The sequence below is a fragment of the Triticum aestivum genome, chromosome 3B (assembly GCF_018294505.1).
Source record: "Triticum aestivum cultivar Chinese Spring chromosome 3B, IWGSC CS RefSeq v2.1, whole genome shotgun sequence".
NCBI lineage: Eukaryota > Viridiplantae > Streptophyta > Magnoliopsida > Poales > Poaceae > Triticum > Triticum aestivum.
The window spans coordinates 265,015,893-265,030,848 of record NC_057801.1 but is presented as its reverse complement, the minus strand read 5'-3'; the positions used below and the strand labels follow the sequence as shown (position 1 = coordinate 265,030,848).

The 14,956-nt window shown below is 40.5% G+C and overlaps 1 protein-coding gene across 3 annotated transcripts; it reads left to right on the top strand.

Annotated features, from left to right (window-relative positions):
- Positions 1-251: 251 nt before the first annotated feature.
- Positions 252-14,535, top strand: LOC123069649 (putative aconitate hydratase, cytoplasmic). Of its 3 annotated transcripts, none has more exons than XM_044492561.1 (20): positions 252-549; positions 6,479-6,580; positions 6,817-6,977; positions 7,058-7,150; positions 7,311-7,496; positions 7,598-7,759; positions 7,969-8,113; positions 8,205-8,347; positions 11,034-11,090; positions 11,182-11,261; positions 11,472-11,547; positions 11,652-11,837; positions 11,955-12,022; positions 12,139-12,257; positions 12,328-12,449; positions 12,555-12,653; positions 12,916-13,395; positions 13,613-13,711; positions 13,806-14,048; positions 14,243-14,535. In XM_044492561.1, exons 1-20 carry the CDS (start codon positions 387-389, stop codon positions 14,303-14,305), a joined length of 2,847 nt encoding a protein of 948 aa, XP_044348496.1. In that variant the 5' UTR covers positions 252-386; the 3' UTR covers positions 14,306-14,535. The 3 variants fall into 3 exon arrangements, with proteins under 3 accessions (XP_044348496.1, XP_044348495.1, XP_044348497.1); XM_044492560.1 differs by lacking the exon at positions 252-549 and adding an exon at positions 5,667-6,024; XM_044492562.1 differs by lacking the exon at positions 252-549 and adding an exon at positions 6,087-6,105.
- The last annotated feature ends 421 nt before the right edge of the window (positions 14,536-14,956 follow it).

Here is a 14,956-nt window from a genome sequence, read left to right as displayed (position 1 = left end):
GAGAGAGAGAGAGAGAGAGATGTACTGTTTGTGGCGAAGCAGCACCCCACGAGGTAAACGGTGAGATAGTTTAATGGGCTGAGCGCGCGTGCATCGTCTCCATTGGCTGCTCTTCGGATCTACTCCTAGATCCGATCGGCCAGCAGAAAATGACTTCCACTTCAAGAAAAAAAAGACTAGCATACAATGTCCCCTATCCAACTCACGTGACACGTCCAGTTGTCCTCAGATAATTCGGTGCAAGTGGCAATATATTAGTAGCTTTGGGGTTGGAAGTAGCTCGTGGCCATGCACCATTTTCATTAAACTATTGCTAGTACAAAGCTAGTCCCATCGGCAGATCCTTCTCCCTCCAGCTCCGTTCTGCTTCCGCCGATCTCCACCTTATGCTCCTTGCCCGCACCGCGGCCAGGCGCCTCACGCTCACGCGGCCGTGCGGGTGGTCATCGGCGGGTCTCGTCTCGCGGACAGGCGCCGGAACGACGGTTGGTGCGCCGCCGTGCCGGCCGTCCATCGAGCGATTTTTCCTGCGCAAGATGGCCGATGCAGGTGCGTTAGCGTGTGTTTTCTCTCTCCCCCCCTCTCTCCGTGTGTGTGTGTTCGTATGAGTTTGTGCAATCGACTTCAACTCGGCCGGCAGTATAAGAAGATAACCCAAGTGGCCCAAGAAGACCCATCCCCTGCCGCTGCAGTTTCTTCTCAACCGCCAACTATCGCTCTTTGTTGGAAAGCATCAAGCTTCTCCGGTTCTCCGGCCATGGTAAGCTCGAGCGGAGCTTGGTAAACAACACTTGAATGGCCCAGGCGTACGTCGGTGGCGGCGGCACCGAGCTCGGTCAGCAAATATACCCTAGTTGGCAGTGACGCCGAGCACCTATAACTAACGTGGACGCCGTAGCCGACCGGCAGTTTGGTGAGCATGAACTTGGCTACGCCGCTGTTCCTCCGGCAGCTTGCAGAGCTCGTAGTATAGGTGCAACTTGGCATGTGTTCCTTCCAACGCCCCTTCCAGTCTTGCTAGCTCGCTAGATGAGGCAGCTACCTGATTTGGATCTGGACTTGTTGCGGAAGGCTTTCTTTTTCAGTAGGCGTGGAGCCAGGTAAAGCTTATCTACTTTTGTGGCATGGTACAGGTGTTTTTTTTCCTTATAAAGAAGGATCGAGGTTTCTAACTTACCTAAGCTAAGTCACATCATGAAATAGTTACACCGTGCCATTTCTGATGCAACGTTCAATAAGGGTTGTTCACTTTAGAGATAGCTCTCTGAATTCTGAATTCGCTCTAACAATTTAGAGAATCTGGATTGTCCTGCCGACACTGCTACAGCTGTTCCATTTTTTGGCATTTTGAGGAATTTTAAAACTTTAACACATGTAGAAATTTTGGTTTTAAAACATGGGCCCTTATGAACTCCGTGCTTAAAATTTACGATTGTTTGATCTATACAAAAGAAAAAAAAATCATGCACTAGAAAATATATAGCACCGAAAAGGTGAATGCACAATGGTTTTATTTTCTGCACAGTTGGCAAATTATTAAAATTTACCCTATAGAATCTATATCTTTGTAATTATTCCCGCAATGTACATCTGTCAATGTTCTTTTGGAGCTTCTCAGATTAAAAACTTTGGTTAATTTATTTTTATATATTTGTTTAAACAGGTTCATGTGTGGCCAAGAGTAAATCAGTTTTTTTTCATTCATTATTTGAGCTGCCGAATAAGTAAATAAATAAATTATGTGACCCAACCAATCATGGCATAGTATTTTGTATGTGTGCAAGCCAAGTGAAAACATATTTTTCAAGAGGTTTTGCATGTCCATAGTACATTTCCACATGCACACATGGAGCACTAGTTCTTTGGTAATATAATTTTGAACAATAATATAACTTTTGAAATTTTGAATATAAGTGGAGCGTTGGTGTTGTGGTGCCAAAAATCTTCTCTAGCATCTATAACGGTCAACCTGATAAAGATGGAGACTCTTGTAATATTTTTTGTGTAAAAGATAGCAAATGTATACTTTTATTGGCGATACACCATTTAATCATGTTTTGTTGCAGACTATTCAGGCACAAAAAGGTCTAAAAATTGTTGGTATTTTTTGGATGAGTATCCGTGGCTTTCAGAATCTATATGCTCCTGTTTCGTATACATTTAAGAAAAAAATTTAATCAATGATTAAGATGTTGCCACACGCATATGCGTGGACCACTATGCTAGTTATATATTAAGCACATAACGGTTAACCCCAAAAGAAGATAAATTTGTTTAAAAGTAAAAAAAAACTATAAATTGTTTGACCTCTGGGGTACCATCTCAATATAACTGAACTATGACCTATATATGAAGTACATGTTCACAGGCAAAGGTGACCTTATATGTAATTTCATATATTTTTCTAACAAGTCATTAGTGTGACCCATCACTGTAAGAGCATGGACAATGTGGATCGGTTGTAAGGGCATCTCCAAAGGCATTCAAATAAATCGCGTACCTCATTTGTCGGGCGGGCACGTCTGGATGTTTCCGTGATGTCCCCCATTTGACCGCAAAAAACATGTCACCCAACCACTAGGAACGGTTCAAATATATGGGGAGTTTGGGGTGACAATGTCTAGACGGACAATGAAGCAAGAGTAGGAGGTGCCTCTGGAGATGCCCTAAGTGAATGGCTAGAGCCAAGTGCAATAAAACTGAAACCAGTGCAATGCTAAGCATCCTTAAGGATCTCATGCGTTAGAACTTAGGAAAACATATTCTAGAGTGGTTATAGAGGTCAAAACTATGTTCTAGTAAATCCGGTTTTAGGATAGTTCCTCAACACTTGCATGTTGCAATATTTGGACTCCTATATAAGAGTTTTTAGACCAGATTTTACCTACATTGTACACATCCGTACCAACTGTTACTCATCCAAAATTATTATCACGGAAGTACTATAGTGTATTAGTAAGAGAAAAGTGCATATTTCAACCCTGAACTCACGCCCTAATTTAATTTAGGACCCTCAACTCCAATATCGTGTGCGGTATAACTCTAAACTCTCAAAACCGGATATGTATGTTTCAACCTTGTGTCCCTCAAACCAGTTTCTGGTCGGTTTTGATAGGCCTTGACGATTTGACCGCCTAATCAGCCACCACATCACGAGAATTAGACCCAAAAAAATAAAGGGTCCAGAAAAATTCGACATCTTTCCCAAAAAAGAGCAATACCATGCGGATAATTCAAGGAAAGTTTGAAACTTTTTGCGGAATAGAATAAAAAATACATATTCGGGACCATTTTTTGTCAGAATGACCGAAAACAATTAAATTTTCCAGAATAGTTTGAAAAAAATCCTTTGTCATGCTAATCATTTTGTGAAAATTTGAATTTTTTCGCAAAACTAATAAAAATACATATTGAGGACCATTTTTGTTCAAAATTTGACAACAAAATAAACTGTCCATACAAAATTGAAAATATTCTAAAACTGAACACTGTCATGCTAAATATTCTGAGAAAGTTTGAAATTTCTTTGCCAAACAGAATTAGAAATACAACTAAAATCAAGAAAAGATGGAGAGGATATGTATTTTCCTAGTATTTGTTAATCTATTTGGCAAAAGAAAATCAAACTTACCCAAAATGATCAGCGTGGCAAGGCTCATTTTGGGAATGTTTTCAATTTTTTCTAGACAATTTTATATTTTGGACAATTTTTGACCAAAAATGGTCTGGGATATGCATTTTCGTTGTGTTTTTATTTTGTTTGGCGAAAACTTTCGAACTTCGCCACAATGATCAGCATGGCAGGTTTAATTTTTTAGACCGTTTTCAGTTTTTTTGGACAATTGCATTTTTTTTGTTTGACCAAAAATGATCCTAAATATGTATTTTTGTTTTTTTCGCAAAAAAATAATGTCCACATGGTGGGGCTCATTTTTTTTAGGGTTTTCAATTTGTTCTGGACACTTTCATTTTTTGGGTCAAATATTAATGATATGGCGGCTTACTAGGCGGTCAAGTCTTCAATACATGTCAAAACCTACCAGAAAATTGGAGTTCTGAGTTTAGAGTTGTAATATAAATGGTATTGGAGTTCAGGATTATAAAGGCGTGATTTCAGGACAAGAGCATTTGCTTCTTGGGTGTATATACACTATGGAAATATTTGTAATTAATAAAAAGTCAAAAAATTCTGAAAATATTTTCGAACTCAACTTGGCCTTCCATTCTACTCGTAAAAGAAGTTGCACGAAATATAAAAACCCTATTGACTCCAGGGAAACATAAAAAGGGAAGTTTAGACAAAAAGTGTGAATAGTGACTTGTATATAGCAATATTTTTTGGCCCTGAAGTCAACAGTGGGTTTTTATTCGTGAAAACGATATATAGTAGTGCCAAAAAAAGACAAGCTTATTCAAAGAAACTTCTGACTTTTTTAATTTTTATTTATTTTTTCCAATATCAGGTGGATACACACTCATGAACCAAAGGGCATTTCCCCGTGAGTTCAATGTTGAAATAAGCACTTTTTCTGAAATAAAACTGCAACTTTATTAATTAGAAATAACGGTTACATTGTCAATAAGAAAAAGTACAATATCATTCATGGGCTCTTTAGACCAACCCCTAGTGACAGAAAATTTCGCTAGCATAGCAATTTCACGAGCCACCTTATTTGCTTCCCTATTACAATGTTCAAATCTAATAATAGGAAAATCACAAGCAAAAAATAGCAATCATCAAAAACTATAGTTGCCACTCCTGCTGAGTGTCCTCCATTATTCATTGTCTCAATCACTTCCATATTGTCCGAGTTAACAACAAGACGATTGCAACCAGGTTTAAATAAGCACTTCTTTCTAGGAAAATACACAGGAGCTCCTGGGTGCTCCACACCCCTTTACGAATATTAATCGTAAAAAGTATCAAAAAAACAAAAAAACTGAAATTTGGCGATATCAAACATGGGTTCTCAATCTACTCCTGTGTGAAGTTTCGTGAAAAAATACCAGAAAATGTATCCGTGAAGAAGGAAATACTGTCCGAACAAAAAATCCGTCCAAATAGTTTTTTTTCTATACATAGAAAGTTTCTGTTTTTTTTGGCCATGAATACGTTTCCTTATATATTTTTTTCACGAAATTACACATGGGAGTAGATCAAAAAGTCAGGTTTGATATCCCAAAATCTTGAAATTTTTTTTGATATTTTTTAAAATTTAATGTTCGCACAGGGGTGCAGAGCACCCGGGGTGCTAAAAATCCACCTCCCTTCTTTCTACTAGTAATAGAACTATTATATAGACAATTATATCACAAGCAGATGGATCGAATGGCTGTGTCACGTACGTACCAGTAACCGGTCGATGAGGAATAATACCTCGTGTGGTACTCATGCCGCGTACAAATTCGTGCATGTAGATGTTGCACATGGGTTCTTCCATTAGTTTGCTTCGTTTTTAATCGTCCCTTATTTTCGTTTGCCGCGACGGACGGGGACGGCTTTGCCTGCCGCCGGCCGTGTGTTTGCTTTGCTCCCTCCAACTTGCATTTCTCTACTGGCTACGGTGCTTGTACTGGCCCCACACGCTTCCCTTCAATCACAGTAGATTATTCCCTCCAATAATTCCTCCTCCACTGATTGGCCATTACATTCCAGTGCTCTGCCTGGTGCTTTTTCTCGGGCAAATCCCCCCATGGCGTCCACGGCTGGACTCCAAATTTCCCACGGCCACTGGTTCAACACCACCCTCACATCCTCCCAATCCCACCCTTGCTCCCGCTCCTCCTTCCCGCGTCCTCCAGCCGGGGATTATTTGGAGCGCTCTCCTCCTCGTTGCCGCCGACGATGCTCGCATGCGGTGGCGGCGGCGATCGTGGTGGAGAAGCTGGGGCAGCGAAGGTCTGTTGGACCTTCTCTGCCAGTGCCTCGACGAAGCCGCGACGGCTTCTTGGCGCGGCGGGGGCGTCAGCAGCCTGCTGCCGCTCCCTGTGGCAGCGCCGTGGAGGGAGCGGGTGCGGCCCCAGGTACGCGCGCGAGCACCCGCTGGTCGTCGGAGCGGATGAGAGACCCATGTGGGGAATGGAGATAGCTGTAGCTTTGTAGAGGTAATATACACGAAACTGTAGCTGTGAATCCCATCCGCTCGTGGCTTATCTTAGCAACGCACCGGGTTTGATTGATCTCCCCACTTTGACTTTAGTACGCCGTGGAGCTGCAACCAACTGTGCCAAATAAAAGGTACGGTCGTTTTTTGGTTGAACCAGAGACAATTGGTGGAGCTTCAACCAGCGGCGCCAAATGCAACAACCACCGTCGTTTTTGCTAGACACCATAGAAAGCAGAGGCTGCGCACGATCGACACATGAAGCTGCATGATGTTCAGCAATATAATAATGATATTGTTCAGCAATATAATAGTAACGTTAACTATCAACCACGTCCACGTGTAAGAATCTTGTTGTTTGTGTTTGCATGCAGCAACCGATCGCTTCGCCAAGACCTTGACCAACCTCCCTAAGCCTGGTGGTGGAGAGTATGGCAAGTTCTACAGCATTCCTGCACTGAATGATCCAAAGATAGGTAATGACTCTTTTCTGTTTTTCATTTATTTCTTTGAGTTTTCTCCTCCTCTATCAGTGCAGTTTTTATTCCTAGCAACTGAGAACGCACAATGCACGTTTGTCGGTACAACCATATTTCAATTGCATACATAATAATCATACTGTTTTGCGTACATATAGACTGTAATGATATACTCTTTATAGATTTGCAAAAATACTAATTCTGACAAATATTTTTATTTTCTGCTTTATCAGATAAGCTTCCCTACTGTATCCGTATTCTTCTAGAATCAGCTGTCCGCAACTACGATAACTTCCAAGTTACGGAGAGTGATATCCAGAATATCATCGACTGGGAGAAGACATCCCCAAAGCTTGCCGAGATACCATTCAAGCCAGCACGGCTTGTTCTTATGGTATTAAACTGATACATCACACAAGATTAATTCCTCATGTTTTCGAATGTATTTTGCTGATGACTGCCCTTACTCTCTAGGACAACACTGGCGGCCCAGCTGTTGTAGATCTTGCAGCCATACGAGATGTGATAGCGGAGCTAGAGAGTGATCCCAAAAAGATCAACCCACTGGTACACATCTGCCATCTTTGTTATCCAAAAAGCTCTACAGTATCAGTTTGTTCTGTATCGTAGCAAAATCACTTCAAGTAGCCTGGGATATAGAACAGGCATTTTCTTTATCTTGAACTTTTTTTTTTCAAATACAGATTTTTCATCTGGAGTATTGCAGGTTCCGGTGGATCTCGTCATTGACCACTCAGTGCGGGTGGATGTAGCCAAGTGTGCCGATGCATTGAAACAAAACATGGACCTGGAGTTTAGCCGCAACAAAGAAAGATTTAGTTTCTTCAAATGGGCGTCATCTGCTTTCAACAATATGCTGGTTCTTCCCCCTGGTTCTGGGATCCTTCATCAAGTAAATGATCTGGGTCCAGGGGCCAATTTCTGTGCGGCTAATAAGTCTCCTGTATGACTAACTCTTTGTACTCATCTTTGGTTTTGTAACACAAATATCAGGTCAATCTTGAGTATCTTTCCAGAGTTGTCTTCAAAGCAGATGGTGTCTTGTACCCTGACAGCGTGGTTGGCACTGATTCACACACCACTATGATTAATAGTCTCGGTGTTGCAGGTTGGGGAGTGGGTGGTATCGAAGCAATGGCTGCAATGCTTGGGCAGGTAAATCTCAAGTGAAAATCGTGTGCTCTTAAGATTGATCTACTTGTTTCGATATAATTTCTTTTTGGGACACTAGTTGTCCGCGTGCTCTTGAGATCGATCGTCCTTATTTCACTATAAGTTCAGCAATATAATAATGATAAATGTTGATTATTATTAGCTAACATTTGATTTAGCTGCATCTCACCACATGTTATTACCATATGCAGCCAATGAGCATGGTTTTACCAGGTGTGGTTGGATTCAAGCTCACCGGAAAGTTACAGGATGGTGTCACTACTACAGACCTTGCCCTTACTTTGACCCAGATGCTAAGGAAGCATGGTGTTGTTGGCAAATTTATTGAATTCCACGGTAGGGGTTCGTGCTAAATAGCGACAGATAACATGTTCGTATATATTGGTCATATTTAATTAGTGTTTTCTCCTTTTTCTATTACATTCAGGTGAGGGTGTGGGCAGCATCCCTTTGCCTGCTAGAGCCACAATCGCAAACATGACTCCAGAATATGGCGCTACCATGGGATTTTTCCCTGTAGATCAAGTGGCATTAGATTACCTCAGACTAATAGGGCGAAGTGATGAAACAGTATGTTTAACTATCTACTACTCTTAGTCTATTCCATCACATTTCTATTTGTTTTTTTTTCTATTTGTTGATAGCTAAATAAGCATGATATAGGTGGGTAAAACTGGTACCGTGAGCAAACCATAGCGCTTCTCCATTACACTACATGCTATAGGGAGTTTTTGGTTGGGCACTTAGGCCATTAGCTAGCTCTTCACACAAGAAGAAAGCTAAAAGCTTTCGCCATATCCAAAAGCCTAATAGCTTTTTTAAAAAAGGAGGATGACCCCCGACCTCTGCATCTGGGTGATGCATACGGCCACTTTATTACTTATTCTCACAAGACCTTACAAAGTCATACAACAGTAAGACTAAAGCCGCCGTCTAAGCAACAAACTGTCGCTACACCTATCCAGTTGATAAAGGGGCGCAGATAGCCTGGGCCTAATACCAAACAGACATCGCAGCCAAGCCTAACATCTAAGACTTGAGACCCCAACCTAGCCACTTGCCGAGTCTGGGGCACACACGGTCCGGCGTGCTCTCAGAGGCATGATAATCTGGGGCACGATTTTCTGGCTATTGCCAGTTTAATTCGTTACTTAGCACATTGAGTGACCTAGAAGCAAATAGTTACGAAAAAGAAGAGAAGTCCATATTTCGTTCTTATTTTATGGAGAGAAGTCCATATATATTTCAGCGCTGAATTGACACGAATGTTTAAGAAACAACTCAGAACTTTAAAACCATCTAAGATACAACCCGAAGCTTTCAAAACCATGCAAATTTCAACCCTAACTCCCTCAAGCGGGCTTCTGGTCAGTTTGAATGGTTTTGACCAGTTGACCAACCCAGTCAGCATTCACATCAGCCGCCACATCACCAACACACTTTTTTGAACCAAAAATAGACGTGTCGAGGAAAAATGAAAACAATGTGTAAAATGAACACTACCATAATGATCATTTTGTGATAATTTCAAACTTTTTTGCCAAACATATTAAAAATATAAGGAAAATACCAAATATCCATTTCGGCTCACGAGCTCATCTGATCCCGTGAACAGTAAAATCAGAATAAATAGTAAACAAATTCAAAAAACTCTATTTTTGGATCAAAGATATTTTAATACGTGAGGTCCGCTCCAAATTTCAGCGCATTTGGACATCTGAGCAGCTCTCAGGAAAAAACAAAATCGGTCCGGAACAATGCACGAACAGTAAACTTTTTCACACACCTCAATTTTGTTTTCTTTTTTTGCTGAAAGCAGCTCAGCTGTCCAAACGAACTGAAATTTGGCACGAACATCACACACTAACACCATCTTCCATGGAAAAAATGCGGAATTTTTTGAAATTTTCTAGTATTTCTTTTGATTTTACTGTTCGTGCGCAGGAGTAGATGAGCTCGGGAGCCGTTTAGCCACTCTTGGAAAATGCATATTCAGGACTGTTTTTGGCCAAATTTTGACCCAAAGATAAAAGTTTTCAAAATATTGAAGACTTTCTCCAAAATGAACAATACCATGCTGATCATTCTGGGAAAGTTCCAAACTTTTTTGCTGAAACATTTTGCTGAACAGATTAAAAATACAAGAAAAAACATATTTATGGCCTTTTTTGTAAAAGTTTGAGCAAAAGTAAAAGTGCCTAGAAAATTAAAATATTCTCTAACAGGAACACTACTTACCATGCTGATCATTCTACGTAAGTTTACTTTTTTTTTTCTTTTCATATTGAAAAATACAAGCAAAATACACATTGAGGACATTTTTCGTTCAAATTTGGACAACAAATGGAAGTATCCAAAAATAAATAAAAATCTTCTCTAACAAAAACACTACCATGCTGATCAACCCGGAAAAGTTTCAAGCTTTTTGCAAAACAGATTAAAAAATACAAGGAAAATACATAGCAGGACCTTTTATGTTCAATTTTTGACCAAAAATGAAGTGTCCAGAAACAATTGAAAACATTGTATAAAATGAACAGTACAGTGATGATCATTTTGGGAAAGTTTCAAACTTCTTTGCCAAACAGATAAAAATACAAGGATAATACATATTTAAGACCTTTCCTCGTGACATGGCAACTCATGTGGATGTCGACTAGGCGGGACAGCTGCTCAAACCAGTCAAACTAACCAAAAACCGATTGAGCAGAGTGAGGATTAAAAGTTGCACGGTTCTGAAAGTCCAGGGTTGTAACTTAGGTGGTTTTGAAGTTTAGGGTTGTTTCTTAGACATTTGTGTCAATTTAGAGTTTAAATATGGACTTCTCTGAAGAAAAAACCCACAAAATAAAAATGATACTCCCTTCGTCCCATAATGTAAGACGTTTTTTGACTCTAGTGTAGTGTCAAAAAATGTTTTACATTATGGGACGGAGGGAGTACTAGTTTATTTCCAAAGCACGACCACTTCTCCATGGAAGTCACTGAACTGCTTTTAGGTAAATAGTAAAGCACTTAAACATGCGTACTACATACTATGTACTCCCTCCGTTCCTAAATATAAGTCTTTGTAGAGATTTCACTAAATGGACTATATACGAAGCAAAACGAATGAATCTACACTTAAAATGCATCTATATACATCCGTATATGATTTGTAGTAGAAGCTCTACAGAGACTTATATTTAGGAACGGAGGGAGTATTAAATTGGTTGCATCCTTATGCAAACTAATCAAATATTGCATTTTGATTTAGGTATCAATGATTGAAGCATATTTGCGAGCTAACAAGATGTTTGTGGACTGCAATGAGGTATGGCTTTGCCTTTGTTTTTTCATTATGATGCTCGCGTTTGAGTTTTATGTTACTCAGAATATGGACAAACTTGCGTTCATGATGGCAGCCTCAAACGGGACCAGTTTACTCTTCAGATCTTGAGCTGGACCTTACTACGGTGGAGCCTTCTGTTGCCGGCCCAAAGAGGTGTGTGGTCTTGACGACTATGTTGTTCTCATTGAATAAATATGGAAGCTCCAAAGTTTGAGTACTCATGCTTCAATTTGGGTGCATAGTTCCTCTCTATTTAGAGGACATTTAGTTCCTTCGATATCCTCCTTCATGTTATTTCATGATATAATTGTTCTGCTAATGGGGAGGTGCATTATGATTATTGTTTGATTAATCAAATTGTAGGCCTCATGACCGGGTTCCTTTGAAGGAGATGAAATCTGATTGGCATGCTTGCCTCGGCAATGAGGTTGGTTTCAAGGTAAGCTTTTGGTTTAGCGGCATATCGCTAATGCATGACAGGAATGAGATTAAATATCCGACATTAGTCACCAAATACCTATAATTTCTTCAAAAACATTTCAGGGTTATGCAGTGCCTAAGGAACAACATAATAAAATTGTGAAATTTGACTTCCATGGACAACCCGCTGAAATCACACATGGCAGTGTGGTTCTTGCAGCAGTATGCAGTTCCACAAACTCATCAAATCCTAGCGTTATGATTGGTGCTGGCCTTGTGGCAAAAAAAGCCTGCGAATTGGGTCTTGAGGTCTGTTCTTTCATAATGTGTTCACATCTTCTATTTGCATGGATGACTTGTTGGTGCTTCGTCTCTTCTCTTGCGGTGACAATCTGTTTTTGACTGTGCAAAAACACTTTTCTTCAGGTGAAGCCATGGGTTAAGACAAGCCTGGCCCCTGGATCTTTGGTTGTCACCAAATACTTGGAACACAGGTATATATGTCCTTTTGCCACCCCGCAACTTTTTGAAGAAACATGGAATCATAGTTGCAACGTATAGTATATGTATGGGGAATGGCATTAAAATATGTTGCCATTTATTCATGCAGTGGCCTTCAAGAATATTTGAACCATCAAGGCTTCCATCTTGTCGGATATGGTTGTACCACTTGTATCGGCAACTCCGGCGACCTTGATAAATCTTTATCAGATGCTATTGTAGATAACGGTAATACAATGCACACTAAATATTTTTCACAGCAATGCGTTTGTACTCATGGTTTATATTATTTGGTTAGATGTTGTTGTTGTTGCTGTGTTGTCGGGCAACCGTAACTATGAGGGTCGTGTGCACCCTCTAACTCGAGCTAACTACCTCGCCTCACCACCTCTTGTTGTTGCATATGCTCTTGCTGGCACCGTAAGTCCATTACATTCTCCCACCTTGATGCTCACATAGGCATAACTCCCTCTTTTCCTTCGCATGATGGTTAACTAGGGCTCATTACAAATCGTGCCATTTTAGGTTGACATTGATTTTGAGAACGAACCTATTGGAATTGGAAAGGATGGCAAGGAGGTTTACTTCAAGGATGTATGGCCCACAAATGAAGAAATCGAGCAGGTATTGTAACTTCAATACTCCTGTCCATGTTTTAGCTGCTATCTTTATTACGTAAAGTTCAACCTGATTAAAATTGATGATAAATTAATCACGCTCTAGAATATGTGTTGTCTAAATTTACTCACTCCAGTTACTAATATATGAGATAAATTTCTTTGATGAAGCGAGAATAGTACCACTAAATATTTCGTGGAAAAAAAGATCTTGTGACGATAACTTATTAGATCCTTCATGTATAACTGAAATGCTACATGATGACCAGGTTATCAAGTCCAACGTGTTGCCGAAGATGTTCGTGGACACGTATGGTTCCATCACGGAGGGCAACGACGCATGGAACAATTTAGTGGTCCCGAAAGAGACACTCTACCCATGGGATCCAAAATCCACCTACATCCACAAGCCGGCGTACCTGGAAAATATAACCATGACCCCGCCCGGCCCGCCCTCAGTGAAGGATGCCTACTGCCTACTAAGCCTAGGGGACAGCATCACCACCGACCACATCTCTCCCTCAGGGGTCATCAAGCCAGGAACCCCTGCCGCCAAGTATCTGCTGGAGCGCGGCGTGAAGCCCGAGAACTTCACCACATATGGCAGCCGACGTGCCAACGACGAGATCGTTGTGAGAGGGGCGTTTGCCAACATTAGGATTGTGAACAAGCTTTTGGAGGGAGAGGTGGGGCCTAAAACCATCCATGTCCCTACGGGGGAGAAGCATTACGTTTTCGACGCTGCCATGGTATGTGATCGTCTATTTTTAAAGTTTCATCAAAATTACATGTATTCGAGTAGTTATGGAGTCACTGAAATAATATCTAATCACCTACATTGACCCCTCGGTTCATATACAATCTATCCACTAAAAGTGTACTATTGATGTTTTGCTAACACTGTGCACTTTTCAAAACCACTTCTTACAACTTTTTTGTTTGTTTGTTGTAATTAATGCAATGCAGAAATACAAGTCGGAGGGTCATGACATGGTCATTCTTGCCGGTGATGAGTATGGAGCCGGGAGCTCCCGTGATAGCGCCGCCAAGGGGCCATTGCTCCTGGTAATCAATTCATCTCCATAGAGAGACTCTATGCCGATCCTCAATCTTGCTTCGCATGAAACTAATCAGCAAGTTGTGTGGTGTTTTGGAACAGGGCGTCAAGGCAGTGATCGCTAAGGGCTTCGAGCGCATCCACCGGAGTAACTTGGTGGGGATGGGGATTATCCCTCTCCGCTTCAAGGTTGGCGAGGATGCAGATTCACTCAACCTCAGTGGGCATGAGCGTTTCACGATCGACCTCCCTGGCAAGATTACCGAGATCCGTCCAGGCCAAGATGTGACCGTTACGACACAAAATGGGAAATCCTTCACTTGCACACTTTGCATTAACACGCAGGTATGTCATATCTAAGCCATAATGTAAACTGGTTGACGCATTGATATAGTCTTCAAACTAAAATTTAGCCTCCATGTATATTTAGTCATGTAACATGTTGTTAATTTTTCTAAACTTATGGTCAAACATAAAAATATGCCTCTTGCACATATTCTAAAACAACCTACATTGTCCTGTTCTTTCTTGTGATGTAGGTGGAGCTGGAATACTTTAACCATGGAGGCATCCTCCCCTACCTTATCCGCAAATTGGCATGACCGACCGAGGAACTGCATTTAAATTGTGTTATCTATATGCAATGTCATGATTTTTTTTATAAATTGATTATTTGTACCCCTTGATTCCATTTTAACTTTCATTTTTTAATAAATTTGTGATGAAACATTTAAAAAGACATAGCGGAGCTTCAACAATAATTAAGAGGGGACAATTTACTTGATAGTGTATTGATAATTTATTAGTGAAGACAATATGTTTGTTTGGCGTACATATATGCACATCCGCAAAGCTTTCTCTTGGGATGTTTGTGGGCACACGGTGATGGTGCAAGAATGGTCAATGTAGGACTGAACACGTGTTGGTAGATGCACCACTAACAAGCCAATGCTAACTCTGTGTGTCACTGTTATAGATAACAACACCGACAACCCCACATTTGGTTAGTTAGTTAGTTGTAATGGTATCGTCAACTCCTGTATTAGGTGAAGGAAATATGCCCTAGATGAAATAATAAAGTTATTATTTATTTCCTTAATTCATGACAAATGTTTATTATTCATGCTAGAATTGTATTAACCGGAAACTTGGTACATGTGTGAATACATAGACAAAATATATAGTCCCTAGTATGCCTTTACTTGACTAGCTCGTTAATCAAAGATGGTTAAGTTTCCTAACCATAGACATGT